The sequence below is a fragment of the Temnothorax nylanderi genome, unplaced genomic scaffold (assembly GCF_030848795.1).
Source record: "Temnothorax nylanderi isolate EJ_2023f unplaced genomic scaffold, tnyl_v1.0 TNYL_tig0003_pilon, whole genome shotgun sequence".
NCBI lineage: Eukaryota > Metazoa > Arthropoda > Insecta > Hymenoptera > Formicidae > Temnothorax > Temnothorax nylanderi.
In genome coordinates this window covers 831,142-844,732 of record NW_027249065.1, presented here as the reverse complement: position 1 = coordinate 844,732, position 13,591 = coordinate 831,142, and the positions used below count along the sequence as shown (strand labels likewise).

General features: G+C 42.1%; 2 protein-coding genes across 4 annotated transcripts in view; one reads left to right on the top strand and one right to left on the bottom strand.

The window, feature by feature from the left end:
• The window catches only part of LOC139770897 (uncharacterized), a 198,322-nt gene that overhangs the window by 11,997 nt on the left and 172,734 nt on the right, over positions 1 to 13,591 (top strand). The gene's annotated exons all lie outside the window — the stretch shown is intronic.
• Positions 7,064 to 13,591, bottom strand: part of LOC139770870 (LIM domain only protein 3) — a 77,140-nt gene continuing 70,612 nt past the window's right edge. The window contains exon 6 of the mRNA XM_071703130.1: positions 7,064 to 9,891. Within this exon, the coding sequence (XP_071559231.1) occupies positions 9,733 to 9,891 (159 nt within the window). The 3' untranslated portion in view covers positions 7,064 to 9,732. The remainder of the gene's footprint in view (positions 9,892 to 13,591) is intronic.

Below are 13,591 nucleotides of genomic sequence, written 5' to 3'. Positions count from 1 at the left end.
AATGTCTTGTTTCGTAAGTTTACGCATTTCTTTTACTATTTGGTAATATTACTGCACAATCCTTCATTTTTGTGCGACTTGATATTATACGAAGCAAATCGTCTTGTGTCATTTACACATCACTCAGGGCCAATCGAAACTACTCACCACGCCACTTTTGCCACATTGTTTCGGCCACTCGCGACGGTCGCTTAATACGGCCGTCAACGAGCTCGCAAAGATAAATTCGCGTCCGCAGTCTCGAGAAGTGTCATTAACGAAAGGGTCGAATATGCCCTATGGTATCGCTAGGGCCGTCCGCTCCGAAGGAGCAGTAAAACTCGACGAAGAAAAGGGCAGGCCGACGCGGCGCGGAAGAGAGCAACTAAATAATACGGTCTCTCGGAGAGCGGATATTCGGGAAGTTAACGTCGCGAAAACGAGAGGACGTAGGAAAAAGTAAGGAGAGAAAAGAAAGAGCGGCCGGTGTCGCGCGCGAGACGTTTTAATAAACCGAGTTGGCCAATCAAAGTGAGAGTTAAGGACTTTTCTTGTTTTTTAACGGCCGTTTTTACGCCCGCTTAAATCACGCGCCGCTGCCGCCCGCGCCGTTCGGCTCGCGAAATGATGGGGCGGAAAGTGAAGGAACGCGAGCGAAGGGATGCCTTGCTCGGAGCAAGAAAGCACTCGGAATTCAGAAAGGCGCGGAGAGATTTTTACGAGTGAATGGCGATGAGAGGGAAGGGCAAACGGACGTGAGCGCACGGACGGATATTCGCGTACACTCGCTGTTCTGATCTTATCGATGCACACCTCAGGCTTATCGATGCAATAGCTAATCTTTTCCGTGTAGAGAAGAACGTATGAAAGAAAAAGATAAAAGTTATATATTGACTTAAAATAATAATCAAGTCCGAGAACACGTTAAATTTGTATTTTATTACCGACCTGTATTGTTATTCTTATATTATACTATACGGAATTATTATATCGTTATTAGAGTATCGATACTTCGGTACTTGACGTTTCGATTCGGAACGAGCTACTTTGTGGGGCTGCATCGACGGCGGACAGGTGGTTATTTTAACGTTCGATAAGCGCAGACGGAAGCGCATAGGGATGCAGAGTTATTGGCACTTTAAGCGTAGACTTTTCATTCACGGCCTCTATAGACTCGCGCGCTACGCACCGCAAACTATATACATTTTTCATTCAGTCAGTTAGATGAATGATCTCACGTTGCGAGAGAGTGCACAGAAGTTCGTGCCGGAGTATCGGCGTTTTTGTTACGTGGAAACGAAGCCAACAATACATGTTACCGATCGTATGCGAAATTACTGTGCAGCACCGCGCTTGCAGACAGATGTTATTTCTATTGCGGCAAAATAAAACAAGACACGGAAATCCCTCAGTGTTTCTGCCCCGTTTTTTCACACAAACGCGTAATCTCGTCATTTAATTCTTTTCGTGAATTAATCTGCTATATTTTCTATTCTACGTAATATTATTATAGCAATTTGTGCAAATAACTGATAGTTTTTCGAGCACTATTTATTTTTTAAAATATAATCTTTTTCTTTCTTTAATAATATATTAATCAATATAAATCGCGCGCGTGAATAAATATTGGATGACATTTTATATAAATAATTCTATTGTTTTATAATGAAATTAGAAACGTATAGATAATATTAATACATTTTAGATTATGTAAAGTTACATTATTAATAAATATGGGTGGATGTGCTATGAAAAATTAGAATAAAACATGCCTTATAAAAATAAATTATTATCATTATTGTATTTTTTTTGTTAAATGTATTAATTTGGGTGCATTACCTGATCGAGACATTTCTTGTCTATCTCTTACTTATAACATATCTTGTAACATATCGAAAAAAGATCTTGTTATCTAAGCATTAATTTGTACAATATTTAATCCTGGAAAAATATAATATATTTTGGACGGAGGAAAAGAAGGGAAAATGAATTAATACACTTACATCTAACTTTCGACAGTTTTTCCTTAGCCTAGAATATGTAAATTTTATAGATCAATTTTTATTATTTCTTTTTTATTTTTTAATTTTTATTTCACGTCAAGGAACATCTTGTTTCGATCTCTTCATTATGAGAATTAAACACCATGAAAGAAATAAAATTGAATAAAAATTAAATAAAAGTTGAATTAAAAAAAGTTTTATATTCCAAAAAAAGGTAAGAATTTTACTTATTGTAATTTTATCTCATTTCTTAATTTTATTCTTATTTTTTTTTAAATAATAAATTCGATAATTTCGTTATTTATGATATATTTGATACAAAAATTGATATATATCCAAATGTTCATGGTGTTTTAATTTTATTTCCTGAAAACCTTGTTCATTTGTAGAGTGCTTGACAAAATGCAGCATACAGGAATACACGCATGTGTATATATATGCTCCAGGATTAAACATTTTTTTCTAATTTATCCTAGCTCATCCATTTTAAGGCAATGGATCTGTGATATGTTACATCTGTAATATTTCATAGATTCATTTCCTCAGTTTAAATCAAAAGGCTATTTTACGACTCACCGAACGATGCGCAACAGCGGAGTTTTAGACTACGTCGTAGCTACGTTGATCTGTAAAATACAAGTGCAAAGTCCAAATTAGTTAGCGTCCACAATAGTTAATATTTCGAAAATAATTATTATCTTTATTTGCACGTAAAGTAAACATTTAGTAAAGTAATTATGATTTCCAAGAAACATCTTGCTCTCTTTCTCAAAAATAAACTTGTACGAGATTTCATAAATGAAAGCTTTTCTCCGAGCTTTTATATAAATTATTCAATAAAACGGTTCAAATAAACGGGAATAATTAATTCCGCAAACGACAAATAATACATACATAAATGTTAAATTACTCACCCCTTGGATTCTCCGCCGTCGCCCGATGCCTCCCAGGCCTCCTCCTCCTCTCTAATCCCTTCGTTGCTGCTCCTTTGTGACACTCACACATAACGTTCACTCGCAAAGTGCGCGGATTCACAAAATTATTGACGTACGAACGGCGAATCGTGTACGATTGTCAATATTAAAATATATGTCGAGCTAATTACGACTGTATTGACTAATTAAACGTTTCGCGACGCCATTCGGCTCGAACTCGATCCGTTTTGTATCCCCGACATTCCGTTAACGATCGAAGAATTTGAAAATAGCATTCTTACTTTGCTACCACGATATACGGCGCGATGAATAAAATCGAGTTAATTAAAACGCGATAATCCGTCCGGAAACATACAGTCGAGAGATTCATGTATTATTGTATTACAATAACGTGCACTTATAAACCTATAATATATACACCATATATATGTACCATTTTTATTATACATCTTCGATACATTACAGATTTCCATTCCGATGATTCGTGTGCTACTTTGCAAACTGAAAAAGAGGGCTAAATCGGTACAGAAAACTTTAAGGCGCGATGCGAGACGTATTCGTATCCGCGCATCGTCGAACAGTTATGCGCTTCAATTCTCAAGTCGAGTAAAGTAAATCGTACAAAATACTTATTTTGATGAGTAGTCATCATGATATGCGTACGAGGTGTTAATCGAGAGAGCCGATTATTCATTGGGCTGGGCAGTCGCCGAATATTCGTAAAGAATAATCGCGCTCGCTTGTACGTTGTACCTGTCGCGGTCGCGTCTCGAAGGGTAATGCCGAATGCGTCGTCACGCGGCTCGGCCGGCTCGGCTCGCCTACGCGCTCGAGTCCCGCGTCAACAAACAGCGCTACGTCACGCCAGCCGCTCTGGCTCGGTGAGCTGTTGTTTTTGTCAGTTACTACGCGGGATTTTTAGATTGATATCTCGAATTGCCGGAGCAATTTACTTACCTGATTCATACATCAAAGCGATAATGATGTGCTACGTACGCATTTCCTTGCGACGGCAAATAGATAATTCGATAGGCATATAATTCTTATTCGCGATAAATAATTTATGTGCTTTAGATTTTTCGTTGACTTGCTTACCGAAGTAAAGCGCGTAATAATCGAGTGATTCTCGTCGTGTAACAGGAAGCTGTAATATATCGGGCGTTTATTAATAGTACGTATATATTTCGCAAGATTTATGTATTCCAAATTCATTGTGAATGCAATGCTGAATCTTGATTGTACATTTCCGGGTGGTTCATCGCGTTTTAATTATCCATTAACTCGGTTTTATTGATCGCGTCTCCTGGTATGAAAGTTGCCGATGCTATTCTCAAATTCTTCATCAACGAAATATCGTGAATCGAAATGGAATGACGCCGCATCGTGATCTATTTAACCGAAATAAATACAATAATTCCGCTGTTGCGCGTCGCATCGGTGACTCGTTGAGTCTTTGAATTATCTATTACCTTAAAATATTTATCCCAATTTTTCATAGTTCACCTATCCATATTTATTAATAATATGAGTTTATATTACTTGAAAATTAAAAGGAAGATGTATGTGTGAGATACATAAATATCTTATATATCAATTCTATACCAGTTTCGAAAATAATAATATAGAATTTATTTATTAAACGATTTTTCTTATATTTTGACATGTCTTTTAACGGTTGTTGCGTGCGACCAATCTCGAAGCAAACTTTATATAATTTCAGCGCGCCCGACTTAAGCCAAACGAGATCGCTATTTGCGCACACGGCATGCACCGTGTACTCCGGCTGCGGTGGGCGCAAAAAAATGCGAAAACTTCTGCATACGGCCTTCATTTTTATTCGCCTCGCTCTTTTTACACTCGGATGCGACGCGACAGCGCGCGGTTATGCCAGAACGGGACACGCGCTTTCCCATCGGCGGCCGGATATTATTTCAGTCGGCGCATATTTCCGCAAATGAATTTTATGAAAACAGTTTTTGCTCTTTTAATTAATCGCTCCTCCGTACGGTCCGTGGGTCCGCCATTTCTCTTCGCGCGCGGCGAGCAGATCTCGCGAGAAGCACCCGGGGCCGGGGCGGCTTTTAGTAATAATATTGTTTCAGAGACCGCGCGGGGGGGGGGGGGGGCTCCCTCGCGGAAAAGTGCCGCGCGGACTCTCTCGTCCCTCTTTCCCGCACCGGATTCCCCGCGCGATACCGTGATTTACGCAAACCCGCTGCGATGTTCCTTTCCTTTTTTTTCGCGACGACGAAAGGGCGCTGGGAAAAATTGTTAGCGAGCAGATAATGACGCTCGTTTCTCGCAAGTTGCTCGTACCTGCGGGGAGTTTTGCGATTCCACGGGGTAATTTGCTCGCGATTAAACATGGGGGGATAGTCCGAACGGAAATAACGATTCCACGTAACGAGAGGAGAGAAAGCGATTCGATGCGCACTTCCGACGGGTAAATAGATACTGATAATCACGCCTGTCGGTTATTCGCTCCTCTCGCGCGATGTCTGCAAGGTTTAAGTTTAAAACGATATAATTTCTATATATTGCATTCGATATGGCATTTTAAACATTAATGTTCGTGTTGTTCCGGATAAATACACTTGCAAAAATAATATACTATGAATGTAATAATAAAATCTCTCTCAATTTAGACGATTTATAATCCGCTGAATTCTATTTGTAATTTTCACATTCTGCGGCACGTGTATTATAAATATTTTATATTTCGTCCCGAGAATCGTAGATCGTCTAAAGCTTAATTGCTCTTTCGCGCTTATAATTTTCTTACTGCAAATATGTGCCCACTCCGCATGACGACTGTGCAGGCGATTAAAGGAACGAAATGATCCAGGGGAGCTCCTCGTTTGCGCTCGCAACAAAGTGCCGCATTTTGTACAAACAGACGTAATCGACAGCCAATTAGATGGTCGGGAGGTTGTAGTTAGGCGTACCTTCGGAAGGCTAGGTGCGCCCCGGATAATCGTGGTCATAAATAACATTTATCGAGGGGGCGGGGGGGGGGAGGAGGGAGCCGAGGGAATGCCCCGTGCTCTAATTGCCAATGATTACCGCGAGCGCCGTACGAGGAAAAATTGCCAATTTGCATCGAATGCTCGACCGTCTCTCTCGTTTCCCGCTTCGTTTACTTACCGTCCGCCCATCCGCTCTCGTCGGATTATAGATAAGCAGTTTCGCCTCGTGACGTTAAATCACCTTCCGTTATCCGGTAACGGCCGTTCCGCCAAATTCCTCCCCGTCGAGATACGTCGATATTAAAAAGCATCGCGAGCGCATTAATTCTCGGAGAACAAATTGCTTCGTGGATGGTGTACTTTATGGATTCCCGAGGAGTCGCGAGTGGGTTCGCGCCGGTGGGTGGATTTCGATCATCCTCCATTACGCATTTATTCAAGCGGAATCCGCCCGAGATACGTTGTTGGTATAAAAAAGCATGTATTAATTCATACGGATGTATTAGGACAGCCCTCTTCTTTCCAATTTTCGATCCCGCGAGCTTCCGTTCGAAAATATATTCAGCGCATCGTTGTAGGCTACATCAAGTATTAAAGTTAACTTCACGTTAGCAATACTTGTGAACCCGAGCGTTATGGAGGATGAGGAATATTGCTCTCCTTCGCGGCTTCGTCATAAATTCGCGATGTTCAGCCGAATTTCGAGTCAATTCGTGCGAATCGTGCATGCGCGATCGCTCCCTACGCGATCTCTCCGGTCGCTTCCTCTTCCGTTTCTTCGCTTCGCCTTTTTTCGACGCCGGATACGCGGAGAGGGTTCGCGTTCGCACCCGAATAGAGTTGGACGCCGCTCTCCTGAATACACAATGCGATTTATTCGAAACGCGGCGTATAAAACACAAAGGACCGCGTATGATTGGTAAATTATTGAGGCGGACCGGATTTGTCGGCCAATCACGTAGCGCCCTTAAATAATTCAAGGGAGATACGAACGACGGATGCAGAAGGAGCGAAGGGGCCGGCGAAAGTCATTCCGCGTGTTGATTCCCGCGTCGCAACGTCGCGAATCAATATCGCGCGTTCGCGACGGATACAAGAACATAAACCTTTAAGAAAACGGGGAACGGGGTGAGCCGGTTCCGGTTGTCCCTCGCGCCGCGATTTAAAATCACACACTGTGTTTTTGCATAACATCGAAACAAATTTATTAATACCTCTATGATAGAACTCTAAATACAAAACGTATCTACATACTAGCGAACGTACACACTTCCTTAATTAGTGACCTCGGTTCTTTCGTACATTGTGATCCAAGCGCGATCAGTATTACTGAATCCATAATAGCGCTGCTAATGCATGATTTACGGGGATGTAGAAAGCGATACCGTAGGCCGCCGTAGGGTATAATGTACAAAAGGGCTCCGATGCTCGCACTGGCTGTGCTTTGTTAAACGTTCATTCGATAGTCGCATAGTATGATACAAATGTGTTTTTAGCGATCGTAGTCACTGCGCGTCGAAGACCTTTCGCGTTTTAGGAACTATACTGGTTTTATTCTGGAATCGCCATATATTTTGCGAGAAAATTATTTGTTACAGTCGTCAAGACATGTTTAAATGTCGAAAGGAATCTGGTTCAGTTCGGGCGACTTTAATGCGCTGAGTAGAGAATGCAACTCGTGTAGAGACTCGTGTCGTCGTATCAACATATAAACTCGGCAAGTAACAAGTCGGCAATAGTTCTCTCTTGTCGTCTTGACAATTTGAGACGATTACCAAATCAATTTTTGCAGATTGAAATAAATGCGTACTTGTATGATGCTTTTATTTGCGAAGAAAGATTAAAGTGCCCTGACAAATTGGCACTCGTTATTAATTATGGTACATGTGATATTATTTATAGTAATTCAAAGATGCGGCTATTTTTAATATTTATATACATATACATATTTCTTAACATATTTCAAAGGAAAATTACAAAACTGTGCAGAAGGTATTACAGAAGATGTAGAAAATATTGAGAAATCAAGCTATTTATACTGTCATTCATATAAAATTGCATATTATCATGTAACATAAAAAAATAATGTAGCATAAGAAAATATCTGTTAACGCAATTTATTAACAATGAACTCATAGTCAACTTCAATTAGTTTCGCAAAGTTACAGTTCAATATATATTTCTTAAACCTTCTCTTGCCGTCAATAATAAACAATAATTATTGCCAATCGCAAGCAACAAAGATTTTTTTCTTATTTGCGAGATTTGCGCGATTTTCCCCGGAATGAAAACCACGAAGATCGCGTTTCTTAAGGATTAGTCCTTAGCAGTTTCTCGGCGCAGCTGCCAACCTATTACCGTTCGACGTAGGTACTTTTGGCATCAACGATGAATCCCCGAAGAGGAAGGAAATAAAACATCCTTCTCGACTGGGTATTCCTCGTGATCCGATACGATCAGCACGGGCCGGAGAAAGAGAGAGAGATCAAGAGAGAACTTTGGGCATAACTCAGTCTCGTTATCTGACTCGCAAATAAGGCAGTGGAAAAGTTCGCGACATCAATCTGGGCCTCTGCCGGGAGATTCGAAGTTGAAACAATGCTTAAGTCACCCCTAACGTATGAGCCCCATGGGGTGGCGAGCTGGCGAGCGGTTGCTGCTGCTGCTGCAGTCGCTTTCTCGAAGTCCGTCGATTCGATCTCGTTCTCGATGCTCGTCCGGCAGGAGCAGGGCCCTCCGAGGGGTCATCCTGTGTATCTCCTCACCGACAACTCACCGTCCTCGGCGAGGCAAACGTTAAATGTGCCAAACTTTATTTACCACCGCGAAGTTTCGGGCTTCGATTCATGACACGCCGGCTGTTAAAGATATCTTACACCGACCGAAAGTCGATACGTTTACCGTAGGGTTTCATGAAAGCGGATAAATCCGGGAAGAATCGCGACGGGAATTCTTCTCTAGCCCGTAAATTTCCACGCAGGTCTTACTTCTGGTTTCTTTCTCGATCTTATCTTTAGCGATACGCTTTAGCAGTCTGAATTGAATCATGCAAACTCCGATCAGTTATAATCTAAAGAGCACCAATAGTTCGCCATAGTTGGCCAATATACGTTCCGTTAGTTATCTACCTACTTATCTATTTAACTATCTACCTACTTATTTATCGTCTAACCAGTCGAGCGTGGGGAAGACGAATTCGTTCGGATACATGAATCTAATTAAATGCAAGAACGAAAGACGCATTTTGGATTTATATATTCTTCCCTCACGTCCTATCTTATATTGGAGAGATTCTATTCGAGAAGACGGAATAATAATTCGTCCGGAAAATACGCATTCGCCAAACGACGCCTAAGATAGCGTAGGAGAAATAGCAGCGTTGGCAATCTTGTCATTTATTGGAAAATGTTAATTTTAAAGACGGGGAAACGCGATATACATTTTTATTAATCGTTTTCTATTTTGTCAGATATGCATTAAAATTCTCCTATGCTACTTACTCGCGTTATCTGCAACACTATCATATTTTTACGGTTGTCTTCTATTTACATAAACTTCAAGTTCGCCCGATCGATCTCCGATCGCGACAAGAAGCGGACTGTTTAATGCGATTATATAATACATATCTATACGCGGTAACACTTTTCTGTTCGCGATAACTTTTTTTTCTCGACAGTTAAAGGATATCCAAATATGCGCAATCTTGCAATTTTCCGTGGGTCGCGTGCTAAAGTTAGGACGACAGTTCGGACGATCAGCGCGGGTAAAACCACGAAGACAATGAGAACGGCACACACGAGTCGACCCCCTCGTGCGACTCAATCGATATATCGGCGCTTACTTCGTTTGTCATTTGGCATCGTACGATGCTTGCGCATTGATACCGTTTAAATTATTCATGGGGTTCAGGACGTTATGGGCGCTCGAGCTGGCTGGCGCTGGATATCCGTTGTGGTTGTGGGCCGCCGCTTCCCCGTTCGCCTGTCGCTGAGGCCCACCCGCTACGTTCTGCAAGATAAAAGAAGACGCGTGAGGATTACGGACCGTCGGCTGTACGGTATTCGGTGGTCGGTGTTCTCTTTCAATTTGGCTCGATCGACGATCTCGACTTAGCGGAAAATTTATGTGACCGGAGGCACACGTCCCTCATAAAAGAGTGCCGTGGAACAATACCGCCGCGAACAGCGGAGACGCGATCGAAGCGGCATATTCGTATTTCTCTATCTATGTATACGAAACGTTTTCTATACATTTATATTTTATATACTTTCTTTCGTTAAAGTTTCGTTCAAATTTTCTCGACGACTAGTTGTAATCTATGTGATTTATATCAATGCGAGTGATACCGTACCACTGAAGGTGCACTGACCGCTTTAGTTAACAAATTCTGGTTAGTGAGACTCGTGTCCTTGTCTAGATTATAACTCTAGCTGTAACATAGATTGAGAAAGAAGATTTAATTAACCATGGTTATCGCTGAACAATATTGTTGCAATTAGTCGCAACCGTTGTCTGAAAAAAGTCGACTTTTCCTTGAAATTTAGCTCGACGGACGATCTTTATCGAGAAAAATATATGTGTGATTACAATATTTAAAATATCTAGAAAGGCTAAGAAAGTTTTTTTTATCCTTTAAAAGATGTTATGAATTTATTTGGGGCAGTGCGGAAAATGAAAGATTAAACAAAAATTAATATTGGCATATGATAAGTTTTATACATTCACTCTTTTCGGAATTAATTATTAGGAAATGTTAATTATTAGGAATATAACTTGTTAATTTAATCACGTCACGATCCTGACACGTGATTATAAATAAAACATGCATCGTATCGTTTACTGAAATCGATTTTAATATTTTATATATAACGATCGGGTAACACACACATTTAATCCAAATTGGATAAACTTTATGAATTATACTAATATCTCTCTGAGTTGCATTTAACCGAGCAAAAAGCTCATCGATTAAGAATTGAGTTCAATTTATTCTTGAAACTCATTTATCAAGCTCTTAAATGCACATCAGAATGCATAGGACGAATTTGTAATTCTGAAGAATTTAATCCGATTAGAGGGCAACTTACAAAATCCAAGAATAAATTCGGTCGATCAATCGACTCCTCGCAGCCTCGTTATTCGATTTTAGCAATTATTCACGACGCGGCACGTAAAATCCAGCGCGGATTTCCGCCCTTAAGGGGTGACAACGCTAACGAATTCGCGTCTCTCTCTCTTTTCCCTCATCCCCCTCCCCCTATAACGTGCCGTCTAAGTCTCCACTTCAAAAACAAAAGGCCGGAGGAATGAATTTGTATCTCAGTGCCCGGGCAAAAAGGAGGGGCGGCACGATTCAACTTGGGCGGTTCCCTCTTCCTACCCCTCGCAACCGATTCTTTATCCATCTCCGTCTCTATCCGGTGTAGCTATATTTGTGCGCTGGTGGTACAGAGCACCCGTGGGAGAGGCGGAGAGTGTACTAGGCTAGGTAAGTGCCGTTGAAAACTTCGAACTTTGCATTTCCTCCCCGTCCCGTCCCGCTCTCATCATCCCTCCTTTATCTTATCCTGTCGATCCTGCTTCCTCTTCGTCTTTCGATCTTCGTTGTCGTCTCGTCGTTCCTCGCGAACACGCGTGCACTCCCCTCTCTCTCTCACCGTCTTTCCCTTCAGTTTCTCTTAGTTTCTGCAGTAAAGGTGTTAAATTATACAGGCTTAAAATTCGGCAGACCGTGCGGCTCAACCCCTCGTGACGGAATCCTCCCTCCCTCCCGCCACGATTTCGGCCCGTAAGTTGATCATACTAACTTTCGCGCGGCGCCGAATTAAGCCTCCATTTTCGGCAATTATCCCGCGCCGCGGAATGTCTCGTTGCAACGCGACGAAACGTCGTCGATCTTAATTATGATATTTTATTTTAAAGAGATTGCAAGAATATTACAGGTTACAGCGGAACTTGTTAACGATAAATCTCGTTCGTTTGTTTTTTAACATAGAGTCCTACTTGCGATTTCGCCTGTTTTAAATATTTCGCTTTTGTCTCTTGCTGTATGCAACGAGCTAGAATAAGAACGAAGAAGGGCAGATCTGTCACGGGACCCTGTGAAAGGTGTTATCTCCAAAGTGTCTTAATAAAGCATTTTTCTCGTTTTAAGACGCAAGAAACTGTAGCCGGCACGGGGTGCGGCTGCGGAGTAATTAACTCGTAAATAATTATGATAAAAATGACAAAGCATCGCTAGAGAAATGCTTTATCATCTGTCTCCGCGACTCTGGGAGCGATTTTTTTTCCTTAGGAAAGATCCTTAAATCTCGTCGCCGTGAGAACCCTTTCCCTTGTAGCCACCAGCAGGACTTCCGTCTCTCTTTTTCTCTCTCTTACTTTATGTTTTCGTCTCTTTCGGTACATACCTCTCTCTCCCTATCTCCCTAGTCTCGTTCTCTTGTCTTGGAGGGTCCCGCTCGTAATTAAGAAATCTCCGTGGAAGGCTCCAGACCACCGTTGAACGCTGCTACGGGTTAAATTAAGTCTATGACTTATTCAAGTTTTATCTACAATTGCCAGAGGAGGAATTACCGCGTTGTGAATTTACTGCCGACGTCGTAATCAAACGGCATGCGCTTTGCGGGAACTGGTATGTAGGTAGATAGGATTCTATGAGTACATGGGTCCTCTTCCAAGTCAAACACATCTCTTCAAACGTCAGAAGTTTCGTAGCGTATAGAAAGATAATTTTAGCGACATAATATTATGCCCCAGATAACCGAGCAGCTTTCTTCGCGTTTATTCTCATCTCCCGCTGTAATCTCCCGGTTTTTTCATCCTCTTTCTCTCTCTCTCTCTCTCTTTCTCTTGAGGAGACCTCGCACGCGCGAATAAGACATTAATCGTGAACCTGGCGCGAGGGTGGTAAAGCGGGGCCGGGTAGTTTGTAACTGACGGTAAATGCGGAGCATCGCCATCGCGAGGGCTTGTAGGGAATCGCGTGTCATTTGTCCGTTGATCTCCTGCGGATGGGAAAACGGCCAGATGCGCGGTTCCGCCCGTTCCTCCGCGCGCGGCGCGGCTTTTCTTACGCGCAAAAATTAGCGCCACCCACCGAGCACGTTCGGTGCCCCGAAGGTGGGTCCGACACGAGATGAGAATTAGGCAAGACGTCGTTAATCGCTCCGGGATCGTTTAGGAACGGAATTTACTGGCGGGTCGCCCATTCTCGCACCTGATTCTTGCAGGAGAAGAGAAATTGATGTAACGTTCTTTCTCGCAAAAAATTAATATAAGGTTGCTGTGAGAAAAATCAGGTATATCAGTTACATAGACTCTTTGATCCAATCGTCATTTTTGTGGCGCAAATTTGATTGGACTGAACTTTCTCTCATACCTTGTCGTATATTATTATCAAGCGTCTGTAATATCGAGGGTTCCATTAAAATTCACTGCGTATCTCGTTACTTCGATGTCGAGGCAAACTCGGCCGCGTGGTCGAGCCCTCGCGACGGAAGTCCGACACACTCGTCGGTAATAATCGTTATAAAAGTAAGCTCGGCCACGTAGCACATAGCTCTCGGAGTTGTTTTCCAACTAAACTCATAATCTCGCATAAGCTTGCAAGCCGGGCTTTCCCATGCGAGCTTTCTCGGCGCGCGCGTTGTATAAGGGGCCGCGTAGAGGGCTTTACGTGAAATTCAGCCAAGCACGGTGCACCTAA